The sequence below is a fragment of the Maniola hyperantus genome, chromosome 12 (genome assembly GCF_902806685.2).
Source record: "Maniola hyperantus chromosome 12, iAphHyp1.2, whole genome shotgun sequence".
Taxonomy (NCBI): domain Eukaryota; kingdom Metazoa; phylum Arthropoda; class Insecta; order Lepidoptera; family Nymphalidae; genus Maniola; species Maniola hyperantus.
In genome coordinates, this window is record NC_048547.1 from 11883661 (window position 1) to 11903042 (window position 19382).

General features: G+C 39.0%; 2 protein-coding genes across 5 annotated transcripts in view; both read left to right on the top strand.

The window, feature by feature from the left end:
* The first annotated feature begins 1665 nt into the window (after nucleotides 1–1665).
* LOC117986812 (uncharacterized) lies at nucleotides 1666–4565 on the top strand. 4 transcript variants are annotated; one of them, XM_034973718.2, is made up of 3 exons: nucleotides 1666–2099; nucleotides 2271–2504; nucleotides 3004–4565. In XM_034973718.2, exons 2-3 carry the CDS (start codon nucleotides 2328–2330, stop codon nucleotides 3175–3177), a joined length of 351 nt encoding a protein of 116 aa, XP_034829609.1. In that variant the 5' UTR covers nucleotides 1666–2099; nucleotides 2271–2327; the 3' UTR covers nucleotides 3178–4565. The 4 variants fall into 4 exon arrangements, with proteins under 4 accessions (XP_034829609.1, XP_069358169.1, XP_069358170.1 ...); XM_069502068.1 differs by having other exon boundaries at nucleotides 1666–1870; nucleotides 2064–2504; XM_069502069.1 differs by having other exon boundaries at nucleotides 1666–1870.
* A 449-nt stretch (nucleotides 4566–5014) lies between these two features.
* The window catches only part of LOC117986807 (uncharacterized), a 93952-nt gene continuing 79584 nt past the window's right edge, over nucleotides 5015–19382 (top strand). Inside the window, exon 1 of the mRNA XM_034973712.2 lies at nucleotides 5015–5396. Within this exon, the coding sequence (XP_034829603.1) occupies nucleotides 5326–5396 (71 nt within the window). The 5' untranslated portion in view covers nucleotides 5015–5325. The remainder of the gene's footprint in view (nucleotides 5397–19382) is intronic.

The window sequence follows — 19382 nt, forward strand, 5'->3', positions numbered from 1 at the left end:
TTTATGATTCAGTGGTTGAGAGTAATGAGTAATAGAAGTTGTTGGCTCTAAAATAGAGTGCTGAATTAAATCTGGTGACTTCTGTTTGTCAGGAATCGGGATATTTGGCAAGGGATTTACTAAATCTATAGGACTTGAATTAACAGAAGCTTGCTCATTCCTACTTTGTTTGTCTGTTTGTGAAGTCGATGGGATATCGACTATGTTAACATCGAGGGGTTTACCAGTCTGTAAAGGGGATATCTCTAGAAATTTGTCAATTTTAAAATGTACTATACCAGGGTTTTTAGAAGACTGTGTAATATGCAAATTCAGTGTGGGAATTGAATCTTTTGTCAATCTATTATTTACGATATACCGAGGTAAGAAATGGGATTCGCAAATCCTGACATTTTTTAATTGCCTAAGGGAGTACTTACGCAAATACGTACAGTTAATCAACCATGCTTTCCATCTAGTTGTGTCGGTAAAAAGTACGGCGTGTAAATGTAGGGTGCTTTTACACTTAGGTACACTACACTGCCTCATATCAGATAAAAAGGATACTAGGTATTTAGAAACACTAACAATTATTACAAAGCCTAAATTAGGCAGGCAAGTTTAAAGAGCACATCCACTATATCTCTCAATTAAAACAAAAACATAAAAAACTGAAAATAGAAATATAAAACGAATATCCTGTTATAACTGCAGCACACTTCAAGGTTTAAACTCTCGCAATGGATTAAGGAGAAAAATTGAGTTTTTTAGGTTAGGTTATAAAATCTCTCAAAACCGACATGTTTTTATTTCGAAATTCTATGTAATGAAAGCCGATTGGATCTAATCACCGACCAATAAGATTTGAGCAAAAAATATCATAGTGTGCTGTATGTACATGTGCCTTTAATACTGTGTGAGTGGAGCGAGATAGTCCTGTGGATTTCGAAAGAGGAATAGAAAGTGCGAAAGAAATGGACTGATGCATCTTTTATGGCCCTCAGTTGACAGGGCCTGGTACGAAATGCTTCGTGTGCGAGTCCAACTCGCACTTGTGGACGCTGGCGCGAGTTTATAGGATTCTTGACATTTTCAAAACAAAGTCACCCTAAAAATCCTATGAAATCATAAACTACCTTTATGATTTCATAGAATTTTTAGGGTTCCGTACCTACCTCAAAAGAAAAAAAGGAACCCGTATAGGATCACTTTCTTGTCTGTCTGTCCGTCGCGTCTGTCAAGAAAACCTATAAGGTACTTCCTGTTGACCTAGAATTATGAAATTAGGTGGGTCTTATAGCACAAGTGAAGGAATAAATCTGAAAACTGTGGTAACCAGTTACATCACGAAAAAAAATCAAAATGTGTTCATGAACAAAAAATTAGTATTTTCAAAGATAACTATACCAAGTATCATAATGAAAGCGCTAAAATAGAATTTTATTTATTTTATGTACCTATTTGATTTATCGTGTAAAATGTCGAAAAAATACGACTGTTATACGGAACCCTCGGTGCGCGAGATTGACTCGCACTTGGCCGGTTTTTTTTGTAAACTGCAACTCAAATATGAGTATTATAACACAATCTCACAATGGTTGACTATCACTGGCACGTGAATAATTTGTCTGGCGTGTCCACCATGAATCGATACATGGGTCACTAGTCACTACTATCACGTCTGTCTGTCTTTGTAGAACGTTTGGTTAATTTTCTTACAACTGTACTAACTAGCTAGTACCACATTTGAAAATTCTAAATAATATCATAATGTAGGTTTATTGGTAAAAAGATATTTTCTGAATTAAAATTGTTCGCCCACTTTCCGGAAAAACAACGCTAGTAACGGGCAAAAACCAAGTTTCGTGTTTTGTTTTTGCTCTCTCTTTAGGTAAGGCGCGTTCTCTAATCACATCTCTATCTATTCTAATATTGCTTATTAAAAATTAAACCTACCTAACTAATAAAAAGCTCAATTCGTCAAAAAAGAGTTGCATTCAAATCCGTGCTGATATAGTAATTCATGTCGTGGAAAAAAAGTTTCGTGAATTAAAAAAACCCTTAATATGCTTTTTTTTATTCAGACACAAGTTAGCCCTTGACTGCAATCTCACCTGGTGGTAAGTGATGATGCAGTTTAGTTTAGTATACCTAGGGTAACATTCTTGACAGCAAGTTTGATATATGTACCTACTTAACAATACTAAAAACGTTTTTTTCAAAACTTTATTGTAAAACTCATTGGAATTTTTTGTGAATTTATTATCGAAAAACGTAATTTCAAACTGCAGTTAAAAACTGAGATTCGAACGCTTTTAAAAGCTATTAAACTGAGAAAAGGACCAAAAATGAAGCACCAGGAAGTGTCAGTGGATTACTGGGCGATGCTGAAGACGATGTTCACGTACGGCGCGTTGACGGCACTGTGTTGGATAATGCTGCGGCTTTTCCACGCTGTGTTTACACTGCCGAGGCGACTGCGATCCCAGCAGGAGAACATTCAGAACACACTGAAAGATCTACAGGTATGCACCTACATTATATACAACAATGGCTCATAGCTTAGGCTTCCTAGTTCCTAGACATGAAGCCCGGAGCTGCAGTGCAATGCGTAAAGAAATAAAAATCGCACCAGCGCGACGCCGCACGCCGTTCGCCTCCATTCAACAGTGCTACAATGGTACTGGATCTGACTGCAACTAAATTATAGAGTAAATATTCGTATCCTTTTTCTGACCAATGTGATAAGAAAAGGATAGACAAACTTAATTTAATTTAGAACTGAGAGGAAATGAGAAAGAACGCCAGAAAGGTGGCCGGTTCAAATCCCACCCATTGCACTATTGTCGTACCTACTCCTAGCACAAGCTTTAGGTACTTACGCTTAATTGGAGGGGAGTGGGGAATATTAGTCTGCAATTAACTTGGCTAATATTATTTAAAAAAAACTCTGGCTACGACCTTGCAGTATACCTACCTACTTATAATAATATAATTATGATCCTACCTAATTAATATTTTCAGAAAAGATTTCCTGATTTGAACATAACAGAAGAAGATCTGATGAACGCTGAAAAAGAGTTGGAGGAACTTACTAAAGAAAGTGAAGAAAACTCGGAACACCCACCTCAAAATACGAGCGACAAGAAGATACCAGAAATAGTGGAAACTTTAGAAGAGGACAAGAAAGACATTTAATTAACTTATTATTAGAAGTAGAATTGTAGAAATAGCAGTCCGCGTAGGTTAGGTTTTTTGAGATCCTGTTGGACTTGGAATTCATCGAATTCCACCACAGCGAAGCCGGGTGGAACACCTAGTACCTATTAATATAAAAAATACACCGAATTCAGATCTTCCTCTTTTTTGGAATCTATCGGCGAAAGAATTTTCAGAATCGGATCATTAGTCCCGGAGATTATCCCCTATAGTACACGACAGGTCGAGATGGCAACCGTGGTGGGGACGCCCCGCACACCCGCACAACCCCCGCGTTAACCCGTAGGCCGATTGTCTAAAACCTGCATCAATCATTATTACAATCTCAATTGTTCTGATTGGCTGAATTTGTGCCATTCTTGTTGCAACAATGCATTGTGGCCAATAGTGAGCGAGCATTGACCAATCAGAGACGATTGCGATCGTGACATTGTAGCTGTCAAACAACCGCGGTAGGGCCACAGGTGCGGGCGAGCGCGTGCGTGACGTGGGTGACGGACGTGACGTTCCCTCCGCCTCGTACTACGATTGCCATCTTCTGTGCCCCTACATCTAAACTAACTTTACCTCTATATAATATTAGTATCATGTATAATCTAGACCCTTTGTTTTTCCGGGATAAAAAGTACTATAGATCATTCTTTGCATAATAGGTCTGCTTGTCTGTCAAAGTATCATCCAAATCGGTTTAACGATTTCGAAGATCAGCTAGGACCATTTGACCAATCCACCATTTACAAAATGAGTATTTAGGTTTTGACAACTTGTTTGTAAATAATAATCACAGAAGCAAGAGAGTTAGATACTAAGTATTATTACTAGGTATATTGAAAACACTATTTGTCCCTGAGACCTATATCTAAAGATAGGTAGGTAAGTATATAAATATTAATGTAGGTAACTAGATAAAATTTTCTGTACTTACTAAATAGTTTTCAATGTGATAAATTAAAGGTTGTCTTTTACTTAGTACCTACATGCAGGAGAGTACGAGTCTCTTCTATGAATAATAAGGGGTTAGGTCATAGCTCACCACGCTGCCTAAGAGTAAATTCACAGAAGGTGTGTAAACATTCGAGAACATAATATTATGAAGAGCTCTCTGGCATGCAGTTCCTCACGATGTTTTACCTTGTGATTTTTTTTTTTTTTTAATAAAGAATATTAGCCATATTGAATGACTAATATTCCCCTTTCCTCTCCAACTAAGCGTGAAGCTTGTGCTAGGAGTAGGTACGACAATAGTGCAACGGGCGGGGTTTGAACCGTCGACCTTTCGGTTTTCAGTCCACTCCTATACCGGTTGAGCTATTGAGGCTCTAATTTAATTTCTTAAAACGCACATAAATCAAAAAAGTTAGAGGTGCATGCCCGTGATATGACCCCAGACCTGACGAATAGGGGGCCAACCTCTTGACCACTAAGCTATCATCGCTTCTATTAAGTAGTACGAGTCATCCCCGTTGGCCGTAAGGCTTTAAACTTCCCCGTTAACCGTTAAGGCTAAACGGGGGTACGCGCCTCGAGGCGTGACCTCCTTACCCGGGTAAATTGTGCTCGCTGTGCCCCTATGTGCATATTGGATATATCAAATAAACTTGTACAAGTACCTACTTTTAAATCCTCAATAACCAACAAGAAACTCGGCGGTTGCTCTTTTCAAAGTTTAAGGCTGGGTTTACACTGGCCTGCTACTTTTGGCTTGGGGCCCTAGGCTTCTATGGTACCATGGGGGACATAAAAATATACCCAGTTACCAAAAGATGGCGCTAAAGACTTAAATTTATATACCAGGAGCTCGTCCGACCGGGCGGTAGAGGCGGGGCCACATCGCTTTCACCCGGCTATAATCTTATTGATCGACCCATACCAAACGCGACCCAAACACTCTTAGTTACACTCACTTACATTTAGTTACAACAATCCGATTTCAACATTTTTATCATTATCAACATAAATATACTTACAAACCGATATATCGCAGAGTCCTTGATTAAATAGATACCAGTTATCAACTCATAAACAATGGCAGTAGTAAATGCGTATTGTCACATACCAGACGTGTTGAATTAGCATTGACTTATGAATGAACTGATAAGTGGTTAGTGTGTGGTGTAAAGTGGCAAGATGACCAGGTCCAGCTATAGGCCTCTTGTGCCACGGTCGTCGAACAATTCGCTGGAGACCCGGGAAATTGGGTAAGATTATTTTAAGGTTTTTAAGTATCAAGATGACCAAGTTTCGCTATTATAGATAGACCTTCCTTGCCCTTGGTCTTCGAACTATTATCACTAAAATCCAGGATCCTATTCCTATCGTAGTTTTGGTAAAGGAGGGAAATATATTATTTTATTATGGGAGTTTTTCACTAAGTTAAACCCTTTTAGTGTTCTTCCTGTGCATATTGGAAGGATACGGGAATCTTTTGGCTTATCTACTAAGATAAATAATATTTCTACCGAATGTAACCTAATAGCTAATAGTTATGTGAGTGCGAAAACATATTAAAATAATAAACTTTGTACTCTACCTACTGTTTTGCATTAGGTAGTTGCATGTATTTGTAATAGAATAGGTATAACGTTACAAGTGAGTAGGTATGAATAATTACACGCTAATAAGTAATCTGATAGCAACTTAGATGCTTATGTAGGTATTTCTCTATTTTGTGTTCTAAACAGCTAGACGGGAATCAATACGCTGATTAAATAGATCTCTGGATTAGAAATAGAACACTGTTCGCGTTATATTAGTAAGTAACTGACCAGTGCTGGAATCGCTGGAATGGAATGGCATTTTAATAGGTTACTACCTAATGTCAAGCTGTGTATAAGCCTAGTGGTTAAGACGACCGCCTTCTAATCGGAGGTCGGGGGTTCGAACTTCGAGGCCCGGGCACGCACCCCTCACTGTTCGGAGTTATGTGCATTTTAATAAATTAAATAAAGAAAAACATCGTGAGGAAACCTGCATGCCTGAGAGTTTTCCATAATATTCTCAAAGATGTGTGAAGTCTACCAATCCGCATATGGCCAGCGTCGTAGACTTTTGCCAAACCCCTTCTCACTCTGAGAGGAGACCCGTGCTCTGTAGTGAGCCGGCGATGGGTTGATCATGATGAAGGCATCCATTAGACCAGCAGCGGTCGGCAACCTTTTAGCAAGCAAGAGCCATAATATTATTATACAGGCAAAATTAAATTAGAAGCGGGTCGTCTAATCATCATCATGATCAACCTATCGACATCCCACTACTAAGGACTGGTTTTTTAGGATGAGAAGGGTTTTTAGGTCTTAGTCCGCCGCGCTGTGTAGCGCCGTGTAGAAACCAAACGGGCATGGGTTTAATAAAAAGTATTTCATTAAAGCCATGCCCCTTTGGTTTCTACACGGCATCGTACCGGAACGTTTATCGCTTGGCGGCACGGCCTTGCCGGTAGGGTGGTAACTAGCCACGGCCGAAGCCTTCCACCAGACAAGACCAGAAATTTAGAAATTATAAAATTGCAAACCCCTGCCAGGAATCGAACCCGGGACCTCCTACTAAAAAGCCCACAGTGCATACCACTGCGCCAGGGAGGACGTCAACGCTCAGGCATGCAAGGTTTCCTAATAATATTTTCCTTCACCGTTAAAGCAAGTGATATTAAATTTGAATCAAAATAATATAATGCTAATAAAAGCACATAAACTGCAGCCCAGCACAAAATAGTGTCAGTCAGTAAATCTCACTTAATTTAAATGCACACGCAAAGAAAATCGTTGGGAAAGCGAAGCTTAATAAATACAATGTTTGCATGAATTTCCTTTAAGCTTTAAACACACACAATGCGACGGAAATGTGTGCAACGTTGCTTTGAGGCGGAAGGTAGAGAGAGCGTCGCTGAACGACTTTTACTTTAATAGCTCTCGTCGCTACGACAAACTAAGTACTTAGTTGAGGGAGATTTCTCGCTAGATGTGTACACCTTTCGCCGGCTCATTAATAAGCACGGGTCTCGTCTCAAATTGAGAATTTGGTTCCACTTTAGTGGACAGTCCACCACGCTGCACAACCAGTGATCAACTAGTAATATAATTATTACATTTATCAACACGGCATCATACATCGACTGAACGTTTCTTGATCGTGAAAATAGTCGATAGCTAGTCGCTTCCTCGTCGCGGCAGTGAGACAGCTGCCTAAGGGTAGGGCGAAGGATGCGGTCTACCCTGTGCCGTCTAGGGGTTCTTCAAATTTTGATATTCTATAGTAAAATTCCAAATAATAATATGTTCAGTAGGTAAATAAGAGTAAGCTTTGAGTTAGTGTTAGTTAATATTTTGCTTATAAGTACATATTTCTTGATTAATTTCTTTTTTTTTTTTTTTTTTTTTTCCTACCATAAAGCACCATTATAAAATGGCAGCTTTATTACTACTACCATCTAGCCTATGGGCTAATAAGTAATATTATTCTAGCTTAAACTTCTACTTATGATTAATTTTTAAATCTAATTTACAGTCCAATAACTGTCCTTAGTTTATTCTAACACGTACTTACAGTTCACTATGTTCTTGTGACCTAGAAAAATAAAGTAGCACAAGCACTATTACACAAACGCTGCACTTATGTACTTTTTAACACTAATTCGAACGGCTTGGTATCCATGTTATCTAGAAGCTTCACAGCCTCCAAATTAACATGATGGCGAAGTCGATGTTGGTGAGCTTCTGCGTACTTTTGGATGATTTTGTTTACGAACTCTATCTTAAGGTCCCTGTGGAGATCGTGATTTCTTACATACCAGGGTGCATTTGTTATTTCCCTGAGTACTCTGTTCTGGAATCTCTGTATTACTTGAACATTGGTCGGTTTAGTACACCCCCAGAGTTGTATACCATACGTCCATACAGGCATCAGAACTTGCTTGTATATCATAAGTTTATTATGTAATGAGAGCGTGGAATGCCTTCCAAGCAGCCAATACATATTTTTGTAGCGTAATTCTAACTCCTCACGTTTCTTTTTAACATGAGCTTTCCATCGAAGCTTTGCGTCAAGCGTCATACCCAAGTACTTCGCTGTATTTACGTAGGGAATAAGTTGCCGATTTAGATAAATTGGGTGATATTTTGGTAACTTATTGGTAAAATCTATATGCATAGATTTCGACTCGTTTAGCTTAATTCGCCACTTTATAGTCCAATCGTTGACTTTATTTATGGCAGCTTGAACTTTTTCTACTGCTTCTTCGTGACTTTCTCCAGTTGCTATTATGGCAGTATCATCAGCGAATGTTGCAATAGTGTTATTTTCTAGTGCTGGAATATCACAGGTGTATAATAAGTACAGGACCGGACCTAAGACACTTCCTTGTGGTACCCCAGCTTTAATTTCTTTGAGTTCAGAATACGCATCTTCTTGACGGACTCTAAACCATCTATTTGAGATGTATGATTCAAGAATATCTGCAAATGACTTTGGTAGCATATTTCTGAGTTTATAGATAAGCCCTTCGTGCCACACTTTATCGAAAGCTTGCGCTACGTCTAAAAAGACTGTAGAACACACTTTCTTATTTTCTAATGATTTCTCTATTATGTCAGTAATTCTGTGGACTTGATCTATCGTTGAGTGTTTTTCACGGAATCCAAATTGGTGATCTGGTATTAATTTTCTCTCCTCTAGTATAGGTTTTATTCTTTTGAGTAACAGTTTTTCAAATAATTTTGAAATAACTGGTAATAAAGAGATTGGTCTGTATGATGTTGTTTCATGGGGTGGTTTCCCCGGTTTAGCGATCATAATAACTTCAGCAACTTTCCATAACTCAGGTACATGTCTTAGTCTAAATGATGCATTTATGAGATTGGTAAGTTTCACTAAAGCTTTCCGAGGTAGGTTTTTTAAAATTTCTCCGGTAATGAGATCATATCCTGGAGATTTTTTTTTGCTTAAATTGAACTTTATTTCTTCAGATACTTCCTTTGGTGTCACAAGTCTGATATTTTGCAGGTCATCTTGTCTTTCTTCATTCTCACTGAAATCAATTGTATGGCCCTCATTTGGTTGGAATATATCTTCCAGATGCTGAGCGAATCTATTAGCTTTTTGAATGTTATTGATAGCCCATTTTCCATTGATTCTTTAATAGGTGGTATATGTGTGATAGGTCTTTTTAGATTACCTGTTACTTTCCAAAGAGAATAGTCAGTTTCTCGGTCATTGGTCAAGCTTCGTAGGTAATCATTTAACTTAGTGTCATTATGACTTTTGATTGCTTTCTTGATTGTTTTCGCGAGTTTGATCAGTATTCTTTTGTCTTGTGGCGATCTCGAGGCATGCCATTTTTTTCTCTGCTTTCTCTTTGTTCTAATGAGCTGTATAATTTCCTTAGGATAGGTGGTACCCTTACTCCTTTTTTTTATCGATGGCGTATTATTCCAGGCTGATTTTTGTATGTCTGTTATAAATTTAGCTACTTCCATATTGAGCTGGTCTTGGCATTTTAAGGGGACCTTTAGGTTTATAGTACTGTCTAACTCTATTTTAAAGCTTTCCCAGTCTGTATTGTTATTCACTAGAGTTATCTTGGTTTCTTTGAATGCAATGTTATGTTTATTCAATATTAACAATATTGGTGAATGGTCCGAATTCATGTCATATTTTCCTTCAATATTTAGGTACCTTGGTGAGATGTTCTTAGTTATAAAGAAGTCTATCAGATCTGGGGTTTTTTGAGGATCAGTAGGCCAATAGGTCGGCATACCTGTACTGATCGCGTCGCATCCCAAGTCTTTGATCGCACTCAGCAATTCTTTACCTTTTGTTGTTGTTAGTCTGGAGCCCCAGAAAATATTTTTGGCGTTAAAATCTCCACCAATTATAAATCTGTGTCCATATTGTCTCAAGAAACGCACGTATTCATATTTTTTTAGAGAATGCCTTGGTGGGCAGTATATGGCTACAATTGTAATTGGGTATCGTTCTGTTTTAATATTTACTTGATGATTAATTTCTTGAATTATTATTTCCTTCCTTAACTATTGACATTCAAAAAGTGTACCAACATTGAATAAAATATTTTGTCTTTGACTTCATCAGTTTATTCAATATCATTACAGTAACTATGGTTATTGTAATACGCGCGTTCTATGTGACGTCCTCCCAACAGTTTCCGTCGCTCGTTCTGTGTGTTCCAGGCTTCAAAGTTGGCAAAATGCCATGATGGTTTAGCGAAAATGTATCAACCCGATAGCTCAGGTCATGGCTAGCCGTGATTAGTACCTACTTGACCTTTAGAAATATTTCACTGAAGCAGATAGAAGCTATTGGATTATTCTAAGGAATGAGATGAAAGTTACGATGACAATTCGTCATTTTACAAGTTACATCTACCTATGAACATTGATATTGCGGTTTAGGTTAAAATAATAAAGAAATACGTATTTCAGGAATTTTACTAATTCCATCCCCAAAGGGGTTAAATAAGGGATAAAAATTTGTATGAAATTCAGTCATTTTTCAAATTGTATCTGTAAAAATTGGTATTTGGGATTTTGGGCAAAAATGAATAAGTAGGACTTCAGGATTTTTCGGAAATCTCGCTCTCGCCGATTTTCAAAATTCCAGTGGAGCGAAACCGGGACAGGTCAGCTAATCTATTACAAGGTGTGAGATGATAAGCTTTAGATATACTTTCGAAGCTGTGATAGCCTAGTGGTTAGGACGTCCGCCTTCTAATCGTAGGTCGGGGGTTCGATCCCGGGCACGCACCTCTAACTTTTCGGAGTTATGTGCGTTTTAATTAATTAAATATCACTTGCTTTAACGGTGAAGGAAAACATCGTGAGGAAACCTGCAAGCCTGAGAGATCTCCATAATGTTCTCAAAGGTGTGTGAAGTCTACCAATCCGCACATGGCCAACGTGATAGACTATGGCCAAAACCCCTCTCACTCTGAGAGGAGACCCGTGCTCTGTAGTGAGCTGGTAATAGGTTGATCATGATGATGATGATGATACTTTCGAAGATATTCGTCGACAATCTATTCTTTTCGCACAACGACCTGAGCCATCCCACGCCGTGAGGAGGTACATTCTCAGAACATCTATCAAAATTAAAGCTCGCCTAAGTTATCAGGTTATCACCCTGACCTTAGTCTCCTTTATAATATTTAATACGTAGGAGGACGGACTGAGATAGACATTGATTCTAGATGTCTGGATGAAAAAAGTTACTAGTAAAAACTCTTTAGCAGCTGATACAGACCTACGACTTCGTAAGAGGGCATTTACCTATAGGTTTAAGTAAAATCCCGTAGGAACGGGGAATGCTTTGATTTTCTGGAATAAATCATAAACAGTAGGTAGGTACGTAGGTATCTTAACTATATGTATACGTTAACTATAACTGGCTCACCAGTTCGGCGAGAGAAAAACAATGTAAGTATTAATTGGTGTACGCTTGTTATAAATAGATTTAAAAAAAAACGTCTTCAGTATGCAAGCTAGGTTATTTATGCCCAGTGTAAGATGAAGTAGGTAAGGTAAGGAAGAAGGGTCCGCCACGCGCGCCGGCCAAGTGTGAATTGGCAGACCTCACATACCTTTGTGAACATTATGAGAGAACTCTCAGGCATGTAAATAAAATAACGAAGGTCTGGCACGCCCTGGCCACAATATGTGTGTATTTCCTGTATCTCATGTTTCTACTCCAGTGAGCTGGTACAGAGGTCGGCACTAGTATCGGGAATGGAAAACTCACTGAGCACGAGCCGTCGAAATAAAACTCTGAGATAGTGAAGCTTCATTATTATTACTGCAAACCAGCGCTGTATGTTTTTGTTCTTGTGTAAGACATAAAGCATTTAGGGCGGTTTCAGACTAGCGTATTTTTTGCGCGTATACGGTCGTTTCAGTATACGCGCTTACACGCGCACTACATTACGCGCTTCAAAAAATCTGACTCGCGTATACGGGCATATTTCGGCGTGTTCGCTCGAACCGGTGGTGTTGCGCTTATACGAGCTAAGCGCGATACGCTTCTAAGAAGCGTGTCAACGCTCGTACGAGTTGAGCGTGTGCCAAAAGGCGCGCCTAGGCGCCTACATGCGCTTCCAAAAACGAGCTCATACGCGCGTATAAAACGCTATTCTGCAACCGCCCTTATGCTGAGCCGGGACCTTTTTTTCGGGTTGTGCCACACATGACCACACATCTATTTCGGCGCTTCTTCTGCTTGAGGTGTTTTGACTTTACTGCTCAAGTACTTATTAGAGGCGCTGGGATGACCTAACTAGGCACAGGTGTGGCACAGCTTAAAAAATAAACGTTTTTTCTTTCTTTCTTTCTATTATGCCTGGATTACACGATGACAGTGACTGCATCCAGTGACTCGGAATTTCGGCACCAGACGTGCGGGCGTTCCCTCCCCGACTGCCATCTCGACCTGTCGCGTACTTATATCTCCTAGTCATCGCATTGCAATCACGGATTTTGCTCTTTTACTGCTTAGCACTAAAAATATGAAAAATCAAATAATCGTTATCTACGAATCTGATAATATTAGGAGCTCCATGTTTTTACCTCCTATATCTTATCATATCGTGCCTCAATCACTTCATTTTGTTTAATCTATGTCATCAACGTTGTCCTTGGAAAAGTTGCCCTGCATATTCAGTAAACAAATCTACCTGTAGTCTTCATCATCATTATCAACCGATAGACGTCCTCTGCTGGGCATAGGTCTCTCATAGGGACCACATACCACAGACACTCTTGTCTGTTCTGGTGGGAGGCTTCGGCCGTATCTAGTTACCACCCTACCGGCAAAGCCGTGCCGCCAAGTGATTTAGCGTTCCGGTAAGATGCCGTGTAGAAACCAAAGGGGCTTGGGTTTATTAAAAACTGCCATACCCCTTCGGTTAGCCCGCTTCCATCTTAGACTGCATCGTCGAAATTTGGCATGCAGATAGCTATTATGACGTAGGCATCCGCTAAGAAACTATTTTTGAAAATTCAACTCCTAAGTGGGTGAAATAGGGGTTTGAAACTTGTGTAGTCCACGTACGGACGTAGTCGCGAGCATAAGCTAGTTATATATGAAGTGCTTTCGCTCTGATAACATTGTCTGTGCATGCACCTACTTCGTGAAAGTTCGTTGACCATACAAACTACAATGTTTAAACAGTTAATGGATGGATGTATCACATGCCATTATCTCTGTAGCTAATAATTGATACCTAATCATAAAAGTAGTGACACGGTGATATAATATGATTGATATATTTTTGCTATAAATCGTTAGATAAGTGGGTACTTTTCCATTAAAACAACTAGTGCGATTTCCATTTTTTGAAATTTTTCTGTTTACTGAAATATGCCCAATGGCCTATGCCTATCTTAGGGAAGAATTTGGGAATCCACCAAAGCGTACCCGTTATCCTAACAAATCTCCTAACAGATACCCGTACATGAGATACCTACATTGAATTTGATTGAGGAAGCCAAACTATGTATATAGTCTGCGACAGGTTAAGATGGCAATCGGCGGGTACACCCGCACAGCCCCCGCGCTAACCCGGTGCGGGTGAGCGCGGGGGCTTTGCGAGTGTGCGGGGCGTTCCCTCCCCTATTGCCATTTCAACCTATGGCGTAGGTAAATAGTAGGATGTTGATGATGATGAAAATATCATATTCTATTATCTTTATATAGTTATCTTACATGACTTCGAAAATTGAAAATACTAATTATTAATTTCATGATCACAATTTAATTTTTTTGTGTGATGTAGGTACCTAACAACAAATTCACGGTTTTCAGATTTCTCCCCTAATGTCTGCTATAAGACCTACCTACGTGAATGATTCAAGGTCAACAGGAAGTACCCTGTAGGTTTCTTGACAGACAGACAGACAACAAAGTGTTCCTATAAGGGTTAAATTTTTAGTTTGCGTGAGGTACGGAATCCTAAAAATTATGACTAAATCTGAATCAGAATGTTCAAAATAAGCTCGATGCCTGCCTAAAAATACAACTGATTCCGTTAGGAGTCTTCTCATAGGTAGGTATTTATATCACACATGCCTATAAAGGCTACTGTGAATGAACAGTTAATTACCTATTTAACCAACAAACACACAGACCGTTTCTTTTTATGATAGCATGTGTTGTAATTGAGATAATGAGCTATTCTTAGTTAGATGAAAGTGGTACACATGCTCTGAGATGACGTCCGGCCGATAATACACTCGCATGCATGTAAGGATGTTAGATTGATAAGAGAATATCACTATCACTACCCATATTATAAATGCAAAAGTGTGTTTGTTTGTTTGTTGGTTTGCCCTTCAATCACGTCGCGACGGAGCAACGGATCGATGTGTTTTTTTGCATGGGTATAGTTTAAGCCCTGGAGAGTCACATAGGCTACTTTTTATCCCGGAAAATCAAAGAGCTCCTACAGGATTTTGAAAAACCTGAATCCACGTGTACGAAGTTGCGAGGATGCAACCGAATTGTGGGTATGGATTTAATTAAACTGCCGTTCCCCATCAACGTAGCCCACTTCCATCTTATCACTTACCACCAGGTGAGATCGCAGTGAATGACTAACTTGTCATTAACTATAATAAACAAACATGTCTCATACCTACTCATTATATTCACAAAATAAAAAGAAAGAGATGAAAAAGATAGAAGTAAAGTTAATACTTAAGTACTTATATCCTAACTTTTTGTTTGAATGCCCTCATTACGTTCGGTACGGAGCTTCAAAGTCCCTGCTCCTTGTTCACAGCATCATTATTGGACTAAGAGCTCGCCAGGCCCAGACCTTCGTTATTTCATAAAAGCTGAAAGTTTCTCTTGGTGTCTGGCAGGCAGTTGCCACGATACTAAAGTGTCTGGCAATGAATGACGTGATTTCTAATACTATTCCGATACTTTGTCGTAAGATTTTTTACACCTTTGTTACCTGTTATATTATGCCAAAGCCAACATGATCTAAGCTTTATAGTCGCGGATCGTTCCTCCCTGTGTTGGGAATAATACTGAACAATACGCAGAGAAAATTTCAACTTTTATAAAATAATGAATGTCTGGCCCTTACAGGCTCTCTCTCTCTATATTCATTATACAACAAATAACAACGTACACAGTAATTATACACCAGTTATTAAAATAATTATGTTGACGAAACTTCCTAATGATGGCATAGGAAGAACGGATTCGAACATAATAATAATGCTTAATCAAAGAAAATAATGCTTGAGTTTCAGAGTAAATAAATTTTCCAGACACACAGTACTTATCTTATGTTATATAGGTAGCTTATCTTATGTTATATAGCTGTGGTAGCCTAGTGGTTAGGATGTCCGCCTTCCAAACGGTGGTCGGGGGTTCGATCCCGGGCACGCACCTCTAACTTTTCGGAGTTATGTGCGTTTTTAAGTAATTAAAATATCACTTGCTTTAACGGTGAAGGAAAACATCGTGAGGAAACCTGCATGCCTGATAGTTCTCCATAATGTTCTCAAAGGTGTGTGTTGTCTGCCAATGCGCACTTGGCCAGCGTGGTACACTATGGCCAAAACCCTTCTCACTCTGAGAGGAGACCCGTGATCTGTAGTGAGCCGACGATGGGTACTATACTAGTTGATTTCCACGTCTTTATCCGCGTGGATTTAGGTTTTTCGAAATCCCGTGGTAGCTCTTTGATTTTTGGAACTCTTCGTAATATTATGCACTACGAGTCCGAAATGCGAAAGTGTGTTCGTTTGTTGGTTTGTTGGGTTGTCCTTCAATCAAGTCGCAACGGATAGACGTGATTTTTTGCATGGGTAGGTACTAGGTATAGTTAATGACCTGGAGAGTGACAAAGGCTACCTTTTAACCCGGGAAAATAAAGAGTTCCCACGGGATTTTTTAAAAACCTAAATCCACGCGTACGAAGTCGTGGGCATCAGTTAGTTTCGAAATAAATGAACTGATTTGCACCGGACCTTTGCAAACAGGTAGAGGGCATTGCAAAGAGTGATGTAGATTCTAGACTTATACTTTTTATCCTGGGAAAATCGCGGTCAAGATCTAGTTAAATTAAAAAGATATAAGATATAAGTCCCGCAAATACCTAACATTGACTAATCTGTGTAAAGCCAGAAGAAGAACAAAAAAAAAAAGTCCCGCAAATTGCTATTGCGCTGGAACCATGTCTCATTAACATCGAAATGACAACATTTTGACGTTAGCCGAAATAAACATATACCATCAGCTTGAAACTTCAATCTAGTGGTGATTTCACTAAAATAGCCGCCACGCGCGTTAGCAATTTTCATGCAGGAGTCGTATAGCACGCTGCACGACCCTTTATATTATTTACAGACAGCTGTTAATTGAAGAAATATAGGTGCTTCACGGACGGATAATGATCCAATTTCCGAAACCCTGCAATGCTTTACGTTAAATGATGTATTTGTAAGTGTGAGGGAGTTAGACGTCCATTCTAATCGCCTGAGCGAGATTATTTAACATTTCATAGCTACGCTAGAGAATCTTGAGCTTCTGTTTTAGACGCTTTGGCCTTTAGAAGTTTAGAACAACTAGACAGACGCTCAATAGATAGCGGTTAATGTGCGTTTACCTTAAAAGTTATACAGCTTATATTCAAAGATAATTTACAAACTACGAGAGACATACCAATTACCAATTCAATTTTATTAGATACTTAGGTAATTATGTAAAAAAATCTCAGAACTGTAAGTGAGACTGAAAAACTGCGAAATAAAAAAGTTTTTTCTTGTTGGATTCACCCATGCTGTACTACCTAAGTATATTTTATAGGCTGTGACAAACAGACAGGTACACGTTTTACTTAAGACTTTAGTTACAGGGCTTAACAACAAATGTACGAAAAATGCAATACGTAATCTGAATATTTAAAAGGAAAAGGTGACTGACGACTAATCTATCAACGCACAGCTCAAACTACCGGACGGATGGGGCTGAAATTTGGCACGCAGATAGCTAATGACGTTGACATCCGTTAAGAAAGGATTTCTGAAACTTCAACCCCTACGGGGGTAAGTAGTCCACGCGGCCACGCGGATGAAGTAGCAAGCAACAGCTTATGCTGCTAACAGCTTATGCTTGCTCCCTTCATCTGCTGCAGCGTAAGTTATATCATAATTTTACGTAAAGACAATTTTCACAATAAAGTGGCTGTTTTCATATTCACGGAAGTCGATCCAGATTCCAGAGTCATCTCCTGAATGTCTTCGACATTGCCAGGCGTTTACTACGATGTTAGAACGGTAATCTGAGTCACATTAGCTCTCAGAAGTCCAAAGACGAGCTTTTGGCTGCGAGCCAAATTGTTAAATTAAAGGCTGAGATAAACAGAACGCGAGGTGGAAGCGAGTTTAATGGGGTTCGTAAATATTGATACAATACAGGGAATTGATTTAATACAAGGAATTTTAGGTGTGTTCACACGGCAATATACTTACCTTGAGCTGCTGCTATAGTTTTTTTTAGTTTCCGATGGAGTATGCTGTGTACGCCCTACTGGCTTCTACAGCGTCACCGGGGAGAGTGGCGAACGCAAAGCTGCACCTGAGGATGACCAGGGTTCGAAGAAATAATTGGAGGGATCGGGAGCCAACGTCTTCCCAAGTCTCCTTTGAGAGGTTCGACCACGACTTAGGATGATGTTGGGACGAATGGATTGGTTGGACTTGATTAGTCTGTACGTACCCGAGATCATAGCGTGAGTTCAAGTCCGGGTGAATGACGTTGGAAATTGGGGATCTCGTCTTCGCCAATCACCAGTAAAGACACTGTGTTGTGGTTGTAGACGTATATTGTCCTAAAAGATGGAGCATTGTCATTTTTCGGTCATGATTTGATTATACGTCTGCGATTCCAACAGGATGAAAAGCAAAGGTTCACATGCGAACCAATACCGCGACAGTACAAACAACCACTAAATGACCGACAAATCACCTCCTGAGCAGAATGATCAATTTTCAGGAGATATTATTGGCCGTATAGACATGCTGCATTTTGTGTGACCAAGCCTTTAATGTGATTAACCGATTTTCGGTGGAAACTCGCAGTTTTTCTCACGTTATAATTATGAGTAACGAAAAATAATAATCAACACACTCATCTTCAGTTGTTTCAAAATAAGATTGCGTAAGTAGTTATTAAGGTTCGTCTGCACGCGCGCTGGCTTATTTTCGAGATTTGCGCCGCCAAGGGATTTAGCCACGATTTAGCGTTCCGGTACGATGCCATCTAGTAATTAGGTTCTAGTAAATAGGGTTTGGGTTTAATAAAACCGTCGACCCAGACTACATCATCATTTACCTACCACCAGTTGAGATTGCAGTCAAAGGGCCTAACACGCAGTGGCGTGCAGGTCATAGAGGCATAAATGCACTGCTTACCCCAGTTGTAGTAGCTCATGGCAAATTTTACATTATGACCTGCCAGTAAACAGGTTCCTACCTAACTAATGCCTACCAAACCCTGTGCACGCCACTGCTAACACGTCCCTTAAAAATTTGTTCAAAAAAACCGACTTCAATATTTAGCAACAAAACTTAAAATTTTAAAAATCTTAATTTATATTATGTATATACAAGAGTTAATGTAGTTCCATAACTAGCTTATGCTCACGACTTCATCCGCGTGGACTACATAAATTTCAAACCTCTATTTTGTGGCCCTTAGGGATTGAATTTTCAAAAATCCTTTGTTAGCGGATGCTTATAATAATAATAATCTTCATCTTTATTTCAGATATATCATATTAGGTACGTCATATTAGCTATCAGTCCCATATAAATTTGGTGAAGATCTGATGAAGATATACCTTTTCAAACAAAAAAAGAATTTTTCCAAATCGGTCCAGGCGTCTTCGAGTAATCGGGGAACATGCATAGAAATATATAATAATAAAAAGATTCCGACGAATTGAAAACCTCCTCCTTTTTTGAAGTCGGTTAATATTCAAGATTTATTTATTTTCATTCTAATGTTTTTCGTAATCCTCAGTAGTTTTATTAAAGAAAAAAATAGAAGTAGTGAAATATAATATGCAATATGCATATTATATTTCACTATTTCTATTTTATCTGCATTTATCCTACCTAAAATCAAGCGTAATTTTGGTGCTAGTAAAAGTTTGGTAGGCAGAT

What these genes read in the sequence shown, in the direction of transcription:
- LOC117986812 (XM_034973718.2), top strand. Translation starts at nt 2,328, where the DNA reads ATGAAGCACCAGGAAGTGTCAGTGGATTACTGGGCGATGCTGAAGACG. An exon ending in ACACACTGAAAGATCTACAG is followed by an intron (nt 2,505 to 3,003) that starts GTATGCACCTAC and finishes TAATATTTTCAG; the next exon opens with AAAAGATTTCCTGATTTGAA.